We start from the raw sequence: 21,385 nt of genomic DNA, 5'->3' as shown, positions 1-21,385 counted from the left end.
AAGGAGAGGGGAAGACGAAAGGAAGTGGGTTTTAAGGGAGAGGGTAAGGAGTCATTCCAATCCCGGGAGCGGAAAGACTTACCTTAGGGGGAAAAAAGGACAGGTATACACTCCACTCGCACGCACACACATATCCATCCACACATACAGACACAAGCAGACATATTTAAAGACAAAGAGTTTGGGCAGAGATGTCAGTCGAGGCAGAAGTGTAGAGGCAAAGAAGTTGTTGAAAGACAGGTGAGGTATGAGTGGCGGCAACTTGAAATTAGCGGAGATTGAGGCCTGGCGGATGACGAGAAGAGAGGATATACTGAAGGGCAAGTTCCCATCTCCGGAGTTCGGATAGGTTGGTGTTGGTGGGAAGTATCCAGATAACCCGGACGGTGTAACACTGTGCCAAGATGTGCTGGCTGTGCACCAAGGCATGTTTAGCCACAGGGTGATCCTCATTACCAACAAACACTGTCTGCCTGTGTCCATTCATGCGAATGGACAGTTTGTTGCTGGTCATTCCCACATAGAATGCATCACAGTGTAGGCAGGTCAGTTGGTAAATCACGTGGGTGCTTTCACACGTGGCTCTGCCTCTGATCGTGTACACCTTCCGGGTTACAGGACTGGAGTAGGTGGTGGTGGGAGGGTGCATGGGACAGGTTTTGCATCGGGGGCGGTTACAAGGATAGGAGCCAGAGGGTAGGGAAGGTGGTTTGGGGATTTCATAGGGATGAACTAACAGGTTACGAAGGTTAGGTGGACGGCGGAAAGACACTCTTGGCGGAGTGGGGAGGATTTCATGAAGGATGGATCTCATTTCAGGGCAGGATTTGAGGAAGTCGTATCCCTGCTGGAGAGCCACATTCAGAGTCTGGTCCAGTCCCGGAAAGTATCCTGTCACAAGTGGAGCACTTTTGTGGTTCTTCTGTGGGGGATTCTGGGTTTGAGGGGACGAGGAAGTGGCTCTGGTTATTTGCTTCTGTACCAGGTCGGGAGGGTAGTTGCTGGATGCGAAAGCTGTTTTCAGGTTGTTGGTGTAATGATTCAGGGATTCCGGACTGGAGCAGATTCGTTTGCCACGAAGACCTAGGCTGTAGGGAAGGGACCGTTTGATGTGGAATGGGTGGCAGCTGTCATAATGGAGGGACTGTTGCTTGTTGGTGGGTTTGATGTGGACGGACGTGTGAAGTTGGCCATTGGACAGGTGGAGGTCAACGTCAAGGAAAGTGGCATGGGATTTGGAGTAGGACCAGGTGAAACTGATGGAACCAAAGGAGTTGAGGTTGGAGAGGAAATTCTGGAGTTCTTCTTCACTGTGAGTCCAGATCATGAAGATGTCATCAATAAATCTGTACCAAACTTTGGGTTGGCAGACTTGGGTAACCAAGAAGGCTTCCTCTAAGGGACCCATGAATAGGTTGGCGTACGAGGGGGCCATCCTGGTGCCCATGGCTGTTCCCTTTAATTGTTGGTATGTCTGGCCCTCAAAAGTGAAGAAGTTGTGGGTCAGGATGAAGCTGGCTAAGGTGATGAGGAAAGAGGTTTTAGGTAGGGTGGCAGGTGATCGGCGTGAAAGGAAATGCTCCATCGCAGCGAGGCCCTGGACGTGCGGAATATTTGTGTATAAGGACGTGGCATCAATGGTTACAAGGATGGTTTCCGGGGGTAACAGATTGGGTAAGGATTCCAGGCGTTCAAGGAAGTGGTTGGTGTCCTTGATGAAGGATGGGAGACTGCATGTAATGGGTTGAAGGTGTTGATCTATGTAGGCAGAGATACGTTCTGTGGGGGCTTGGTAACCAGCTACAATGGGGCGGCCGGGATGATTGGGTTTGTGGATTTTAGGAAGAAGGTAGAAGGTAGGGGTGCGGGGTGTCGGTGGGGTCAGGAGGTTGATGGAGTCAGGTGACAGGTTTTGCAGGGGGCCTAAGGTTCTGAGGATTCCTTGAAGCTCCGCCTGGACATCGGGAATGGGGTTACCTGGGCAAACTTTGTATGTGGTGTTGTCTGAAAGCTGACGCAGTCCCTCAGCCACATACTCCCGACGATCAAGTACCACGGTCGTGGAACCCTTGTCCGCCGGAAGAATGACGATGGATCGGTCAGCCTTCAGATCACGGATAGCCTGGGCTTCAGCAGTGGTGATGTTGGGTGTAGGATTAAGGTTTTTTAAGAAGGATTGAGATGCAAGGCTGGAAGTCAGAAATTCCTGGAAGGTTTGGAGAGGGTGATTTTGAGGAAGAGGAGGTGGGTCCCGCTGTGACGGAGGACGGAATTGTTCCAGGCAGGGTTCAATTTGGATGGTGTCTTGAGGAGTCGGATCATTAGGAGTAGGATTAGGATCATTTTTCTTCGTGGCAAAGTGATACTTCCAGCAGAGAGTACGAGTGTAGGACAGTAAATCTTTGACGAGGGCTGTTTGGTTGAATCTGGGAGTGGGGCTGAAGGTGAGGCCTTTGGATAGGACAGAGGTTTCGGATTGGGAGAGAGGTTTGGAGGAAAGGTTAACTACTGAATTAGGGTGTTGTGGTTCCAGATTGTGTTGATCGGAATTTTGAGGTTTTGGAGGGAGTGGAGCTGGAAGTGGGAGATTGAGTAGATGGGAGAGACTGGGTTTGTGTGCAATGAGAGGAGGTTGAGGTTTGCTGGAAAGGTTGTGAAGGGTGAGTGAGTTGCCTTTCCGGAGGTGGGAAACCAGGAGATTGGATAGTTTTTTGAGGTGGAGGGTGGCATGCTGTTCTAATTTACGGTTGGGCTGTAGGAGGATGCTCTGAACAGCCGGTGTGGATGTGGGAGAGGAAAGATTAAGGACTTTTATTAAGGATAGGAGTTGACGGGTGTGTTCATTGGCTGAGTTGATGTGTAGGTGAAGGATTAGGTGGGTGAGGGCAATGGATTGTTCAGTTTGGAACTGGAATAGGGACTGATGGAAGGAAGGGTTGCAGCCAGAGATGGGAACTTTGAGTGTGAGGCCTTTGGGGGTAATGCCAAATGTCAGACAAGCCTGAGAAAATAAAATATGCGAGCGTAATCTGGCTAGGGCGAAGGCATGTTTGCGGAGGGAATGTAAATAAAACTTAATGGGGTCATTGTGGGGGTGTTGTGAGGGTGACATGGTATTAGAAGGTGGAAAGTGTAACATTAGGTGAAATGAAAATGAAAATAAAAATATATGGGGAGAGATAAAGGTGAACCGGAAAGAAACTGGAGATCTGGAATGAGAAAAGGCGAAAAGGTGTTGGTTACAGCTGGGCTATGTTGGACTTGGGTTGGTAGACAACGATGTGCATAAAGGTTAGGTGGTTGTGTTGCCGCCAAAACACATTAAAGGACGGAGAAATTCGGGAAAATTTCGAAAAAACTGCGTGTAGTATATTAAAAGGAGTGGTATTGTGGTGGCAGATTATGAAAATGAGGCTAACAATTGTCTGGCGAAGAAATAATCGCGTTAAAACCCGTGGGAAGCGGCTAAAAATGATCAGTGATGTGTGATGTGTGAAAAGATTTCGAAATGCAACAGTGACAATAACAAACGTAATTGTTGGATTCAAATTAATGATATCAATATAATGGAAGGAAACATTCCACGTGGGAAAAATTATATATAAAAACAAAGATGAGGTGACTTACCGAACAAAAGCGCTGGCAGGTCGATAGACACACAAACAAACACAAACATACACACATCCAACAATTACGTTTGCATTTCGAAATCTTTTCTGTCGTCTTATTTTCCTCTTTCTGTTTTTGCCAGTAGTTTCACTTTGTATTCACCTTCTCCTTTTTACCGTAATCTGCTATACTATTTTATCCCGCCTATATATATACTCAATAATACGTAACCCACTTCCAAACCATAACCAAAAAAATATTTTTTTTGCCGCTTTCAGCACTACCGCCGCTATAATATCCACCATTTCTAGTTCACAAACAGCTCCTTTCACCTTTTAAACAACCATTTCGGCCAGTTCTAATAACTTTCGCTTTATTTCCATTTCCGTTTTTCCCACATCACTGATCATTTTTAGCCGCTTCCCACGGGTTTTAACGCGATTATTTCTTCGCCAGACAATTGTTAGCCTCATTTTCATAATCTGCCACCACAATACCACTCCTTTTAATATACTACACGCAGTTTTTTCGAAATTTTCCCGAATTTCTCCGTCCTTTAACGTGTTTTGGCGGCAACACAACCACCTAACCTTTATGCACATCGTTGTCTACCAACCCAAGTCCAACATAGCCCAGCTGTAACCAACACCTTTTCGCCTTTTCTCATTCCAGATCTCCAGTTTCTTTCCGGTTCACCTTTATCTCTCCCCATATATTTTTATTTTCATTTTCATTTCACCTAATGTTACACTTTCCACCTTCTAATACCATGTCACCCTCACAACACCCCCACAATGACCCCATTAAGTTTTATTTACATTCCCTCCGCAAACATGCCTTCGCCCTAGCCAGATTACGCTCGCATATTTTATTTTCTCAGGCTTGTCTGACATTTGGCATTACCCCCAAAGGCCTCACACTCAAAGTTCCCATCTCTGGCTGCAACCCTTCCTTCCATCAGTCCCTATTCCAGTTCCAAACTGAACAATCCATTGCCCTCACCCACCTAATCCTTCACCTACACATCAACTCAGCCAATGAACACACCCGTCAACTCCTATCCTTAATAAAAGTCCTTAATCTTTCCTCTCCCACATCCACACCGGCTGTTCAGAGCATCCTCCTACAGCCCAACCGTAAATTAGAACAGCATGCCACCCTCCACCTCAAAAAACTATCCAATCTCCTGGTTTCCCACCTCCGGAAAGGCAACTCACTCACCCTTCACAACCTTTCCAGCAAACCTCAACCTCCTCTCATTGCACACAAACCCAGTCTCTCCCATCTACTCAATCTCCCACTTCCAGCTCCACTCCCTCCAAAACCTCAAAATTCCGATCAACACAATCTGGAACCACAACACCCTAATTCAGTAGTTAACCTTTCCTCCAAACCTCTCTCCCAATCCGAAACCTCTGTCCTATCCAAAGGCCTCACCTTCAGCCCCACTCCCAGATTCAACCAAACAGCCCTCGTCAAAGATTTACTGTCCTACACTCGTACTCTCTGCTGGAAGTATCACTTTGCCACGAAGAAAAATGATCCTAATCCTACTCCTAATGATCCGACTCCTCAAGACACCATCCAAATTGAACCCTGCCTGGAACAATTCCGTCCTCCGTCACAGCGGGACCCACCTCCTCTTCCTCAAAATCACCCTCTCCAAACCTTCCAGGAATTTCTGACTTCCAGCCTTGCATCTCAATCCTTCTTAAAAAACCTTAATCCTACACCCAACATCACCACTGCTGAAGCCCAGGCTATCCGTGATCTGAAGGCTGACCGATCCATCGTCATTCTTCCGGCGGACAAGGGTTCCACGACCGTGGTACTTGATCGTCGGGAGTATGTGGCTGAGGGACTGCGTCAGCTTTCAGACAACACCACATACAAAGTTTGCCCAGGTAACCCCATTCCCGATGTCCAGGCGGAGCTTCAAGGAATCCTCAGAACCTTAGGCCCCCTGCAAAACCTGTCACCTGACTCCATCAACCTCCTGACCCCACCGACACCCCGCACCCCTACCTTCTACCTTCTTCCTAAAATCCACAAACCCAATCATCCCGGCCGCCCCATTGTAGCTGGTTACCAAGCCCCCACAGAACGTATCTCTGCCTACATAGATCAACACCTTCAACCCATTACATGCAGTCTCCCATCCTTCATCAAGGACACCAACCACTTCCTTGAACGCCTGGAATCCTTACCCAATCTGTTACCCCCGGAAACCATCCTTGTAACCATTGATGCCACGTCCTTATACACAAATATTCCGCACGTCCAGGGCCTCGCTGCGATGGAGCATTTCCTTTCACGCCGATCACCTGCCACCCTACCTAAAACCTCTTTCCTCATCACCTTAGCCAGCTTCATCCTGACCCACAACTTCTTCACTTTTGAGGGCCAGACATACCAACAATTAAAGGGAACAGCCATGGGCACCAGGATGGCCCCCTCGTACGCCAACCTATTCATGGGTCCCTTAGAGGAAGCCTTCTTGGTTACCCAAGTCTGCCAACCCAAAGTTTGGTACAGATTTATTGATGACATCTTCATGATCTGGACTCACAGTGAAGAAGAACTCCAGAATTTCCTCTCCAACCTCAACTCCTTTGGTTCCATCAGTTTCACCTGGTCCTACTCCAAATCCCATGCCACTTTCCTTGACGTTGACCTCCACCTGTCCAATGGCCAACTTCACACGTCCGTCCACATCAAACCCACCAACAAGCAACAGTCCCTCCATTATGACAGCTGCCACCCATTCCACATCAAACGGTCCCTTCCCTACAGCCTAGGTCTTCGTGGCAAACGAATCTGCTCCAGTCCGGAATCCCTGAATCATTACACCAACAACCTGAAAACAGCTTTCGCATCCAGCAACTACCCTCCCGACCTGGTACAGAAGCAAATAACCAGAGCCACTTCCTCGTCCCCTCAAACCCAGAATCCCCCACAGAAGAACCACAAAAGTGCTCCACTTGTGACAGGATACTTTCCGGGACTGGACCAGACTCTGAATGTGGCTCTCCAGCAGGGATACGACTTCCTCAAATCCTGCCCTGAAATGAGATCCATCCTTCATGAAATCCTCCCCACTCCGCCAAGAGTGTCTTTCCGCCGTCCACCTAACCTTCGTAACCTGTTAGTTCATCCCTATGAAATCCCCAAACCACCTTCCCTACCCTCTGGCTCCTATCCTTGTAACCGCCCCCGATGCAAAACCTGTCCCATGCACCCTCCCACCACCACCTACTCCAGTCCTGTAACCCGGAAGGTGTACACGATCAGAGGCAGAGCCACGTGTGAAAGCACCCACGTGATTTACCAACTGACCTGCCTACACTGTGATGCATTCTATGTGGGAATGACCAGCAACAAACTGTCCATTCGCATGAATGGACACAGGCAGACAGTGTTTGTTGGTAATGAGGATCACCCTGTGGCTAAACATGCCTTGGTGCACAGCCAGCACATCTTGGCACAGTGTTACACCGACCGGGTTATCTGGATACTTCCCACCAACACCAACCTATCCGAACTCCGGAGATGGGAACTTGCCCTTCAGTATATCCTCTCTTCTCGTCATCCGCCAGGCCGCAATCTCCGCTAATTTCAAGTTGCCGCCACTCATACCTCACCTGTCTTTCAACAACTTCTTTGCCTCTACACTTCTGCCTCGACTGACATCTCTGCCCAAACTCTTTGTCTTTAAATATGTCTGCTTGTGTCTGTATGTGTGGATGGATATGTGTGTGCGTGCGAGTGGAGTGTATACCTGTCCTTTTTTCCCCCTAAGGTAAGTCTTTCCGCTCCCGGGATTGGAATGACTCCTTACCCTCTCCCTTAAAACCCACTTCCTTTCGTCTTCCCCTCTCCTTCCCTCTTTCCTGATGAGGCAACAGTTTGTTGCAAAAGCTTGAATTTTGTGTGTATGTTTGTGTTTGTTTGTGTGTCTATCGACCTGCCAGCGCTTTTGTTCGGTAAGTCACCTCATCTTTGTTTTTATATATAATTTTTCCCACGTGGAATGTTTCCTTCCATTATATATATATATATATATATACACACACACACACACACACACACACACACAAGCAGACATATGTAAAGGCAAAGAGTTTGGGCAGAGATGTTAGTCGAGGCGGAAGTACAGAGGCAAAGATGTTATTGAATGACAGGTGAGGTATGAGCGGCGGCAACTTGAAATTAGCGGAGGTTGAGGCCTGGTGGGTAATGGGAAGACAGGATATATTCAAGGGCAAGTTCCCATCTCTGGAGTTGTGATAGGTTGATGTCAGTGGGAAGTATCCAGATAACCCGGACGGTGTAACACTGTGCCAAGATGCGCTGGCCGTGCACCAAGGCATGTTTAGCCACAGGGTGATCCTCATTACCAACAAACACTGTCTGCCTGTGTCCGTTCATGCGAATGGACAGTTTGTTGCTGGTCATTCCCACATAGAAAGCTTCACAGTGTAGGTAGGTCAGTTGGTAAATCACGTGGGTTCTTTCACACGTGGCTCTGCCTTTGATTGTGTACACCTTCCAGGTTACAAGACTTGAGTAGGTGGTGGTGGGAGGGTGCATGGGACAGGTTTTACACTGGGGGCGGTTAAAAGGGTAGGAGGCACAGGATAGGGAAGGTGGTTTAGGGATTTCATAGGGATGAACCAAAAGGTTACGAAGGTTAGGTGGATGGTGGAAAGACATTCTTGGTGGAGTGGGGAGGATTTCATGAAGGATGGATCTCATTTCAGGGAAGGATTTGAGGAAGTCGGGTACTGGAGAGCCACATTCAGTCTGATCCAGTCCCGGAAAGTATCCTGTCACAAGTGGGGCACTTTTGAGGTTCTTCTGTGGGAAGTTCTGGGTTTGGGGGGATGAGGAAGTGGCTTCTGTACCAGGTCAGGAGGGTAGTTGCGGGATGCGAAAGCTGTTTTCAGGTTGTTGGTGTAATGGTTCAGGGATTCAGGAATGGAGCAGATTCATTTGCCACGAAGACCTACGCTGTAAGGAAGGGACCGTTTGATATGGAATGGGTGGCAGCTGTCATAATGGAGGTACTGTTGCTTGTTGGTGGGTTTGATGTGGACGGATGTGTGAAGCTGGCCATTGGACAGATGGAGGTCAACGTTGAGGAAAGTGGCATGAGATTTGGAGTAGGACCAGGTGAATCTGATGGAACCAAAGGAGTTGAGGTTGGAGAGGACATTCTGGAGTTCTTCTTCACTGTGAGTCCAGATCATGAAGATGTCATCAATAAATCTGTACCAAAATTTGTGTTGGCAGGCCTGGGTAACCAAGAAGGCTTCCTCTAAGCGACCCATAAATAGGTTGGCGTACGAGGGGACCACCCTGGTACCCATAGCTGTTCCCTTTAATTGTTGGTATGTCTGGCCTTTGAAAGTGAAGAAGTTGTGAGTTAGGATTAAGCTGGCTAAGGTAATGAGGAAAGAGGTTTTAGGTAGGGTGGCAGGTGATCGCCATGAAAGGAAGTGCTCCATTGCAGCGAGACCCTGGACGTGCAGGACATTTGTGTATAAGGAAGTGGCATCAATGGTTACAAGGATGGTTTCCAGGGGTAACAGATTGGGTAAGGATTCCAGGCATTCGAGAAAGTGGTTGGTGTCTTCGATGAAGGATGGGAGATTGCATGTAATGGGTTGAAGGTTTTGATCTACGTAGGCAGAGATACATTCTGTGGGGGCTTGGTAACCAGCTACAATGGGGCGGCCGGGATGATTGGGTTTGTGAATTTTAGGAAGTACGTAGAAGGTAGGGGTTCCGGGTGTCGGTGGGGTCAGGAGGTTGATGGAGTCAGGTGAAAGGTTTTGTAGGGGGCCTACGGTTCTGAGGATTCCTTGAAGCTCCACCTGGACATCAGGAATGGGATTACCTTGGCAAACTTTGTATTTAGTGTTATCTGAAAGCTGATGCAGTCCCTCAGCCACATACACCCGATGATCAAGTACCACGGTCGTGGAACCCTTGTCCGCCGGAAGAATGACGATGGATCGGTCAGCCTTCAGATCACGGATAGCCTGGGCTTCAGCTGTGGTGATGTTGGGATTAGGGTTAATGTTTTTCAAGAAGGATTGAGAGGCAAGGCTGGAAGTGAGAAATTCCTGGAAGGTTTGGAGAGGGTGATTTTGAGGAAGAGGAGGTGGGTCCCTTTGTGCACATTGTTGTTTACCAACCTAAGTTCAGCACAGGATCAACATAGCTCAGGTTTAACCAACACTTTTCGACTTTTTTCACACCAGATCTCCAGTTGCTTTCTAGTTTACCTTTATCTCTCCCCATATATGTTTATTTTCATTTGAGCCTCATGTTACACTTTCCACATTCTAATACCATGTCACCCTCACAACATCCCCACAACGACCCCATTAAGTTTTATTTACATTCCCTCCGTAAACATGCATTCGCCCTAGCCAGATTAAGCTCCCATATTTTATATACTCAGGCTTGTCTGACATTTGGCATTACCCCCAAAGGCCTCACACTTAAAGTTCCCATCTCTGGCTGTAACCCGTCTTTCCATCAGTCCCTATACCAGTTCCAAACTGAACAATCCATAGCCCTCACCCGCCTAATCCTTCACCTACATATCTGGATACTTCCCACTGACGCCAACCTATCAGAACTCTGGAGATGGGAACTTTCCCTTGAATATATCCTCTCTTCCCGTTACCCACCAGGCCTCAACCTCCGCTAATTTCAAGTTGCCGCCGTTCATACCTCACCTGTCATTCAATAACATCTTTGCCTCTGTACTTCCGCCTCGACTAACATGTCTGCCCAAACTCTTTGCCTTTACATATGTCTGCTTGGGTCTGTATACGTGCGGATGGATGTGTGTGTGTGTGTGTGTGTGTGTGTGTGTGTGTACCTGTCCCTTTTTCCCCCCAAGGTAAGTCTTTCCACTCCCGGGATTGGAATGACTCCTTACCCTCTCCCTTAAAACCCACATCCTTTCGCCTTTCCCTCTCCTTCCCTCTTTCCTGATGAAGCAACCGTGGGTTGCGAAAGCTTGAAATTTGTGTGTGTGTGTGTGTGTGTTTGTGTTTGTTATTGTCTCTATCGATGTACCAATGCTTTCGTTTGGTAGGTTACGGAATATTTTTTTAGATATACACATGTAAATATATATATGAGAGCGACAAAAAAGTAACGATGCAGAACCATCACATATCAACAATGTAATACGTGCATCTACTCAGATGTACATATATTTTTATTCCCTTACATCCCTTGGCGGTTCTGACATCACTTCAGGTTTCTAATTCATAATGCTCCTGTTTGTGTTTAAGTATATCTTCGTGAGTATGTAGATGTGTGTTTGTGTACCCTGATTCTTCGGCCTACTTATATGAAATAAGGTTAAGATTATTGGAAACCACGGAAAATAAGAAGGACTTCAGCAATAGAAGTATACGCATATGGAAAGAGGAAAAGATAGACCGGTACTCAGATGAGAAGTACAAAAGGAAAAAGTAGAAATGGTTGCTAAGATCAAAGAAGAGAAAGAAAATAGCCCCAAAGACAGGAAAACCCCTCCCACCCCCTTTCCCCAGGATCCCTACTTCGCTGGTACTTGAGTGAGTAGCCGGAGGTGGTATGATGTTAAATGTCTCTTACAGAACGGACATTCTCACCTTCACCTTTGAAGCCCCCCAAAGAAAAATCTTAGCAACACCTATGGAATGACAAATGGTGAAGAATCAGTTACACCTATCTGCGAGGGAGGTCTGAAAGGAGGGGTGTGTGATTAGTGCTAGTCATGCTCGTACTTACACTACCTACCCCTTCCAACAGTGATACAAACCCTCCCATTTACATTACATCTCACAAAAGGTATAAAATATTCTATAAAAATAGAAAATTGTACACTACAATCAAATAGTTGTTTAGCTAATCACTTTATACTATATTTTATACACACATAAAATATTCTTTTCAGTTTATGTTGTCTACATATCACTCTGCTTGAATAGTACCGTGATATTATCTTTATACTAGTACTATATTCTATTCGTTTCATTCCACGTTTAGAGATCACTGTTTATCCATGATTCTCTTAAACAGATCTCAATCTTGTAGTCATATCAGGTTTCCTAATTACTAACATTATAGGATAGTTTAAGAATTGAGGAATAGATTACAGACTAGATGAAGAATTGGAGGGAATTCGGTGCAGGAAAACTAAAGTTGAAGAAACACGGAAAACAACTAGGGATCCCACACTTGGCATTCCACCCATTAACATAGAACATTAAAGTCCCTGGGAGACAGATGTGACTCCGCCCAGATCCCATCGATCTGGCCTTAACCTCACTCGATTACTTACAGACCAATACTTTTCGTCAAATTTTGTGTGAAAGTCTCCCCACAACAAAATAATCACCACTTTCCTCGGTAACACAACATTAGGTAAAGCTATTCTACGTTCTAATCTGTCCTGGACAAGCTAGAATTCTTCGCACAAGTCATCAATAACCTTGTTGGTATCATTATGTTTGGAAAAAGCGACAGTCACAACATTTCCAGAGATTATACTCTCGGTAATTTCTTAATCTATAATTAGCTTAAAAGGTTCCGCCAGACTACTTACATTTATAATGTCAAAGTTGACTGTTTCTTCTTTGAAATTTTGTTCTACATTATTTACTCGCTAACTGACAGCTCATATACTAACACCTGGAATTTTCGATTGAATAATCGATATTAATTCCTTAGGCTGGTCCATGCTCTCTTCCAAAGTATTCATTTCCTGTCTTACAGAATTAAATTTAATATTACGTACATTTTCACAAGATTTTAATTTTTCACTACATTCAGATTCTACATTATTATTATTATAATATTTGACGTTGCATTCAGTCTCCAAAGTAACTACGCCGTCGCATCGATTACTAGATTCTTTGCTTTCGAGTGTCAATTTTGGCGGGCAACAAACCTATATTTTTCATTTGAATATTTGAAGTTTCATTCTGTCTCAGATTGAAGTCAGTGAATAGTTGATTTACAAGAGTATTCAAAGAACTAGTGAGTTCACTCTTTAAATCTAACTTCAGATTTTCTACCTTATTGTTTAATGACACAAATTCAGTCTTTAATAAAACTATATTAGCTGCCTGACTGTTCATGGTTTCACTTTGAGCATCCACTTTTTCACTTGGAGCGGCTGAATCAGCCTTCTGGTCATCCAATTTAGGACTTTGGTCATCTAATCTAGCATTTAACTGAGTATTTACCAAGTCTACCTTTAAACTTAGTCCTTTGATTAAATTTGCACCTTCTGTCCAGTCTGTCCTATTCACTGTCGTGGCCATGGATGGTCCTGAAGTTTGTTGCTGTTCTTGATCCATAATTTTATTGATCTTAGACCTAGCAATCATCTAAAAGAAAATTCACCAGTACAATAACTACAATAACAGTTTATCATTCAACCGTCCCTTCAACTTTTACCAAATAATTATTGGTTTTTCCCTCACCTAGCATAGAATTCTAGCTGCGTTGGTGAACGAATGTGTAATCAGCGCCGGTGGACAACACTGGTGCCAGCGGCATCGAATGTTGGTTTCAGCGTCGTCGTCGGTCAGCAGACGCGGAGTCAGCACCAGTGAGCAGCAGCTAGTGCAGTCGACGTCAGTGGCTGGTTACTGTGTCGGCATCAGTGTGATGTAAGTGTGTGAAGACTGCTTACTCTCCACACCCGATCTTCTTAGTCACAAAGTTGAGGTCTTCTCTCCAGTTTTCTCTGCTGTTACTTTCTCACATCGTTTGCTGCGTTGCACTCACAACTTTCTTCCATTTGTTTATTGGACTCAATACGATTTCTGGAAACAGTTCTCATATCTTGTTAGGTATGGTGCTATGGCAACACCTAGTATCTTCTTTCCGTTTCTGCCTTTTAATTCCCATTTTCTTTGGGTCCTATCACTTAGGTTGCCAAGTTCTAATGTTTATTGGATGACAGAAAATAATATCTTCTTATTTCTGTTATCTATTTATCACATATATGAACTTTGGTCTCAAAGTACTCGTTGATTAACGATGTACTATAACTGCTACGCAGAACAAAATTCTCTTCTTAGACATACAAATATCTTCATCATCTCACTCGTATCTCGAGCTTTAGAAGTAATTAAGTACAATGAAACATAAGAGTTCATTTGAAAACCATATAAAAATATGAACATGTGTTTTGACTTCTGCGAGTCTAAGACATGAAGTAAGTTAAAAGTCTCTAGTCTCCAGCAAGTCTAATACATGAATGTGCATAGAAATCTATATTCAATTGTTCATTAGTCTTTTTACAATCAGCACGGACACTAACACATCAAAGAATACTACATAATTATTCCTTGAGTTTTCATCACGTCTTCTGTGGCACTGGCGGCCAACACTTGTCGTCGTCCCCCTCTTACAGACTTCTAATAACAAACTTCCGACCAGCACATAGAAACAAGTGGACTGGTACAAATGTTCTCACTCTCCTACACTTATACCTAAAATATCAGGTGTTCGAGACAGTGGAAGGCTGAGTGTTTTTAGAATTTACACAGAAAGTCTTGAGGCACTACAACGTGAAAAGAACAGTGTCTCTTAGTTATCTTGGTATCCCCGCTATTGAATCAAGCTTGGCAATGACACTGGACTATAAAACTTGTTTGCAAATGATGGTAGAAAAAAAAACACTTTGTTATTTAAATAATCACTATTTTGGCCCCAGACCTTCCTCAATGTACTTTAAGTTGTTTGTATTGTTTCTATTTCATTTTAACAACTGCTAAATATACTGTTCTCATTTATGTTTATTGCATAACAATTTGTTAAGTTTTTCTATGTTACTTTTACAAAAGCACTGTTTTAAATTACAACTTGCAATTAAGTTCTATACAGATGAAAAACATGCCCACATGTTAGGCAAACTTTGAGAAATATCTAACAATGAAAAATCCAAGTTGGAATAATGAAAACATTACGAAAAGAAAAGATTGCTTATCACCATAGAGAGGAGTGGTTGAGTCGTGGGCAGACAACAGAAAGACTTCCCTACATGTTGAGCTTTCAGACAACAGGTCTTTTTTCTTTTTTTAAGTAGATAACACATACATGCGACGAGCAACTACATCTACTGGGAAATGCTATCTGGGCGGGGATAAGGAGGAGACTGGGGTGAGGAGGAGGAGGAGGAGGAGGAGGAGGAGGAGGAATAGCAGGGTAGAAGGGTTGGGACAGGGTAGGGCAGCTAGTGCTGCTGGTACATTTAAGGGAGGTTGGGGTGCAGAGGAGTGCAAAAGGACAGAAGTAGAGGTGGGGGGGGGGGGGGGGGGGGGAGTACACTGGTGGAATAGAGAGTTGTTAGTGGTGGAGTGGGACGAGGGAAGGACACAGGTGGGTGAAAGACAGGGACTAATGAAGGTAGAAGGCAGGGGGGATACTGGCATGGCAACATCCTAGGCCATCCTATTCATGGGCTATCTAGAGGAATCTGAAATCCCTTACTTGGTCCAGATTAGTTGATGACATCTTTTTGATATGGACCGAAGGTGAGAAGACCCTGTCTACATTCCTCCAGAACCTCAATTAATTCACTTCACCTGGTTCTTCTCAACCAACAAGCCACCTTCCTCGATGTTGACATCCACTTCAAAGATGGTTACAGTACCTCCATCCACATCAAACCTACCAACCACCAGCAATACCTCCACTTTGACAGGTGCCATCCTTTCCACACCATGAAGTCCCTTCCAAACTGCCTAGCCATGCATGGCCGCCACATGTATAGTGATGAGACAGTGAAATATCTAGGGGTAACCTTGGATGAGAAGCTAACTTGGACCCCTCATATTAAGAGTATCTGCTCAAAGACAAAAAGCACTTTAGTGAGTACTAGGAGGGCTTGTGGCAAAAACTGGGGCCTAAGCCCCACGGGTATGCACTGGATATACACCACAGTGGTTAGACCCAGGATTTCCTATGGGGCCGCAGTGTGGTGGAAGAAGGTAGAACAGCGGGTTGCTGCTAAAGAGCTTGCTAATGTGCAGAGATTGGCCTGCTATGCCGTAATGGGCGGAATCAGCAGCACACCAACTGCTGGAATGGAAACCATGCTAGACATGTCTCCACTTCATCTTTGGGTTAAGATGGAGGCAGCAGCTGGGGCATACAGACTTAAAACTGGCCAAAACTGGGTCTCATTTGGATATCCAGAATCACACACTAACATAGTGAGTGAGGTAAATACAGGTATGGCTGGGGAAATGCCCGCTGACTATATAACAACTCCTAACTGCTTCGATAAGCCTTACAATACAATAATTGGAAGTAGGGAGCAGTGGGAGAAAACAGTTCGACGCCGTATGGGGGACATTGTTTGGTTCACCGATGGGTCGAAAACAGATCAAGGCATTGGGGCAGGGTTGTACGGGGTTCAGCCAAGACTGGAGAGAAGCATCTCTCTAGGGAAAGCCGAAATTACTGCAATCAGGGCATGTGTGGAGGACAATATGAGTAGGTGCTACAATTATCGTAGCATCTACATCTATTCAGACAGCCCTGAAATCATTGGATGCTCCTGCAACAAGATCTAAGATTGTTGCAGATTGCCACAGGGCTCTGGTGGAGCTAGGGGGAAGCAATAGGGTGTACCTAGTGTGGGTACCTGGCCACTCAGGGATCTGTGGCAATGAACAAGCCAATAGATTGGCTAGGATGGGGGCTACAACTCCATTTATTGGACCGGAACCTGTCTTGACAATCACCAAGGCTATGATCAAATTAGAACTACGGAACTGGCTTAGGAAACAGAACGTAGGATATTGGACCAAGGTCCATAAACAAAAGCATGATAAGGTAATGATGCCCAAGCCATGTTTTAAAAGAAGCTCTGTAATCCTGGGACTAACAGGAAAGAGATCAGGCTCATGACTGGACTGATGACCGACCATGGGAACTTCAAAAAACACCTACACACAATGGGTATAATGGAAGAGGACCCTAAATGTAGGATCTGTGATGAGGGTGAAGAAACTGCATCACACCTAATCTTTGAATGCATGGCATTGGAGAGTAAAAGATACAGAATCTTCGGAACAACTAGACCTGAAGAAATTGTGTCTACACAAAAAACTGGTAGAGTGACTCCTTGCACTATTTAAGGGCACTGGTTAACTTTACTAGATATACAGGGAGCGATACCACACAATAAACCTCGTTTCGGTGCGGGCAGTGGCAGGTTAGACCTAAGCTGTTTTAGCTCTCCTGTTAAAAAATCAAATCAAATCAATCAATAGTGATGAGAAGTCACTCTCCAAATATGCCAAGGGTCTCGGTGAGGTCTTCACAGACTGAAATTACCCTCCCAACCTTGTACAGAAAAAGATCTCCCGCACTTTGTCTCTGAATTCACTTATCACCTCCCGGAGTTCCACCGACTGACCACAAAGGAGCACCCCCTTGTGTCTCAGTACCACACAGGACTGGAGCAACTGAATCGCATTCTTCGAAAGGGTTTTGACTACCTCTTGTCGTGCCCTGCAATGAGGAATATCCAACCCACTATGCTTCCCACTCCTCCCACAGTGGTATTCCACTGCCCACCAAATCTACACAATATCCTTGTCTATCCCTATTCCATCCCTGCTTCCAACCCCTTGCCTCAGGGGTCATATCCCTACTCCAGTCTGGTCACAGGCATCACCTATCCCATCAAAGGCAGGGCTACCCATAATAGCAGCCATGTGATCTACAAACTAAGCTGCAACCACTATCCTGCAGTCTACTTGGGCTTGATAACCAACATGATGTCTACCCACATGAATCGCCACTGACACACTGTGGCCAAGAGACAGCTGAACCAACCAGCTGCTGGGCATGCTGCCCAAAGCAACATTCTTCAATTCAATGACTGCTTCACAGCCTGTGCCATCTGGTTCCTTCCTACCAACACCAGCTTTTCTGAAATGTGAAGGTGGGAACTCACCCTGCAATATATCCTACATTCCTGTAACCTCCCCTAGCCTCAACCTTTGTTAGTCCTTGTCCTTCACTCACCTATCCCTTCTCTGCTCCTACTCCCGTGCTACACAGCTTCCTATTCCACTCACGCACCTACTGATCTTTTTTCCTCTCTTCTACTTCTCTCCTTTTCCACTCCCCCCAATCCATCTCAAACCTCCAGGCTGCATCTAGTTGCCCTATTATGTCCCTGCATGCTCACACAAGCAGTGTTTTTAGCTTCCCCCTCCCTGCCCCAGCCTCCTCTTTACCCCACCACCCAGACTGCTTCTGTAATCAGGTGCAGTTGCTTGCAGACCAGCCTCAGTGATCAGACACAGTTGTCATGTGTGTGATTTGTGCATGCACGAATGTGTGTGTGTTGTTTACTTTTGAAAAAGCCTTTTGACCAAAAGCTCTATATGTATGGCAGTCTTTTTGTTGTGCCTACCAATGATACAACATCTCTATACAATGAGTAGCAGTCTTTCCTTTTCATAATATTTTAGAAATATATATCTTATAAGTTGTGGGTGGCAGGGAGGTGGAGGGGGAGGAGGACATGACAGCAGAGTTTTTTTTTTGCCCAGGGGCATAATCAGGAGTACTAAATCTGGGCCTGATCATAACACAACTGGCACAGCTTACAGAGATTTTACAAGCAACAGTATTGTGACTGGAGGGCTGTACACTCAATCCCACTGTAATACCGTATATTAGCAATTGGAATGCTGTGAAGAAATGACAAGATTTATGACTATGGGGTTACCTTGAACTTGTATTGTGTTCTCTCAATGCAATGAATTTCTGGCACGATAACAATGGCCCCGTGTGAATTTTAACGACTCAATCCACTGAAATACATCACCTTTATGTAGTTCTTGCATATGATACTCAAACTGTGCAAGCTTACCTCTCTCCAACTGCTGCACTGTCCTATTAGTCACTGAATACACATTGCAAAACACTTTGATAAATGCCACTTGGAACAAAATTAAAACAATGCTCATGAAAAGAAGCATCTTCTGTATTATAACTTTTTCCATGTACGACTGTGATGCTGAATTGTAGTTCTGAAGCATGTAAAATGTAACTTTTAAAAAACAATTAATACTGTTCAAATTCATTAAAAATAATGAAAATAAATTCAGAATGAATATTTCATTCCACATCAAGAACACACTGAAGCTTTGTGTTAGATTAAGACTGTGTGCTGGACTGGGACTTGAATCCAGAACTTTGCTATTCATTGACAACGTTTTTATTCACTGAGCTGCCCAGGCACAACTCACAATCCACCCCAAAAGCTTGTTTTGTTTGTACCTCCTTCCTACTTACAAAACTAAACAAAAACTCTTCTCTATAACTTGCCAGGTTAGCACTTCTAAAACAAAGAGGCCACTGAGAAAGGACTTACCCACTACTTATGGGATGTTCCTAGAATGAAGATTCCAGATTTGAGTCACAACTCTGAACAAAGTTTTAATCTGCCAGGACATTTCAAAATGGCACACACTCCGTTACAGAGTGATAAATTTATATTGGAAACAACCCTTAGAGTGTGGTGAAGACCCTTCTCCACAATATCATTTCTTCCAGGTTTGCTTGTCCCACTAGGCATGCAGCAGACCTGCATTGAGTCTGGGAGTTATGTGAGAGATACTGGGATTAAAGCTGCAAGAGCTGGTGTTGAGTCATGCCTGGTTAGTGTAGTTAGGTAAAGATAAGTGTTCATGATAGGCAAGTTCCTGGGTTGAAGTCCTGGGCAAAATACCATTTTAATATGTAAAGATGTTTCACATGAAAATCAATGTCACAATTACTACTGCATTGATAAATTTAAAATACTGGCACTACAGCAAAACTAACATAGTAATCATATGTTACCTTGTGATGACAGAGGCTTTGGACTCAGTACTGCGTTTACATGAGCCTCAATTTTATCAACCTCTTGTTTGTACACTTGAATTTGATTTTCAAAACGTGTAACAAGGTCCTCGAAGTATTTATCAGGAGCAGTGTTTTCAAACTGTAATCCTGGAGGTGTATCTTGTGTTTTTTGAGCCATTTCCACAGTCTGCAGACACTATAAAAGAAGAGACACTATTTAATAAATATTATTTCGTACTTCGCAGAAGCAAGAACATCTAGCATGTAAGCTGCAGGACTGGGTGACAGGGGACTGCATAAATATGTATGCATTTGAAAGCTAAATAGAGGCACAAAATCTTTTTATTGTCTTCTCATATTTCAAACCAGGTACAGTTTCTTTCAAAATGAAACTTCCAAACTTCAAGTCTTTCTGATGTCTTATGTACTTGATTACAATTGTATCACATTCTGTTTCAAATGGGTGAAAAGTTGCTGGTGTATTACAATTTCTTTCTACAGTAATGTTAAATCCCCAGAACAAAGTTTGTCTTTGATCCTCATTTTTATTCACATACAGCACATCTTTTGAGAAACAAAAAATGATATTAATGAATAAGCGTATGTACTGAGAAACAAAAGCCAACGACAACTTTTTCAAAAATTGTCCCTGCATAATGTTCTAAAACTGCCATCACAAATAATTCTTATAGGATTTGATTTTAAATAATGATGATGATGGTATGAGAATAAATTCTGTGGGATTTGTTGAGAGAGAGAGAGAGAGAGAGAGAGAGAGAGAGAGAGAGAGAGAGAGAGAGAGAGAGTTGTCTTCAGAATGATATTTAAGAAAACCGATGAGCTTTTGAAAAATAATCAAGGAAAGTTTAATCGACTGACTTATTCCTATTAAGAAAAGGTCTTTGAAGGCTTACGAGAATGTGCTGACATCTTTTTAAATAAACTGAGGTTAATGAAAGGGCATGTGTGTTAGGAGGAGCTTTACTCTACACCTCTTTCCAGAAGCTGTCAAGAAATACATCAAAATACCAGATAATGACATAAGTGGAAGATCCAATAGCAAATACTGTAATATAATACACACTGCCACTAAAGGGAGTACAGATCTGACATTTCTTGAAGCTCATACAATTAAAGTGAGTAATCTTACCACATGATTAACCAGAAAGAATAGTAATACCATGTCAAAAATTTAATTGTATAAAATATTTTGACAGTTTAGAACAAGTAGCTATTGACTGCTAGAATTGGAAGAAGCAAGCCAGATGTACACACCACCTTTCTTTTTAACGTTCGTTGTTACCACCTTAACCCTTTCGTTGCCAAGTTAATGCTAGCAGCTGTCCACTTGCTGCATATGGCGTGGTGCACCTTGCGCCGTCAACATACTGCAAGGGAACTCTACTGTCATGCTCTTGTTTGTCACTGTCATCAGTTTCACTTCAGGAAGGTCAGTGCGAGAAATCTGAAGAACAGTTTTCTCAGACCTGTGACGCCTGGGCAGAATTGACAATTTCCATAGTATCACCACGACAAGGAAAATTACTTCATTCTCACTGTCACTGTTCATAAATGAACTTCCTACTTCCATGTTTGATAATCCACACTTGTAAATTTTCAAAGTGCTTCACAACACATGCCTGAACTATAAACCCATAAAATAAGTAAAAGACAACTATTAAAGCTGCTTCTGTCATCTACAAGAAATATTAATATAATTGTTAGTGCAGGCAATACCCTAATGAAGCACCTTAGGTCAAGCCGTGCATTCGTGTCATGTTAAAACATTCACACTATTGCCACAATTCATCCTGCAATGTATATAAGTCACTAGCACAGAGCAGAAGTTCACTATGGATAATTATGTCACAAACAG

General features: G+C 44.1%; 1 protein-coding gene across 1 annotated transcript in view; it reads right to left on the bottom strand.

Annotated features, from left to right (window-relative positions):
- The window catches only part of LOC124621958 (nuclear pore complex protein Nup58-like), a 149,592-nt gene that overhangs the window by 69,127 nt on the left and 59,080 nt on the right, over positions 1 to 21,385 (bottom strand). Inside the window, exon 5 of the mRNA XM_047147485.1 lies at positions 19,507 to 19,705. Coding sequence (XP_047003441.1) covers positions 19,507 to 19,705 — 199 coding nt within the window. The remainder of the gene's footprint in view (positions 1 to 19,506; positions 19,706 to 21,385) is intronic.

Source organism: Schistocerca americana, chromosome 7 (assembly GCF_021461395.2).
Source record: "Schistocerca americana isolate TAMUIC-IGC-003095 chromosome 7, iqSchAmer2.1, whole genome shotgun sequence".
In the NCBI taxonomy this organism is placed as follows: Eukaryota; Metazoa; Arthropoda; class Insecta; order Orthoptera; family Acrididae; genus Schistocerca; species Schistocerca americana.
The sequence above is the reverse complement of the archived record's forward strand: the minus strand, read 5'-3'. Positions and strand labels throughout refer to the sequence as shown.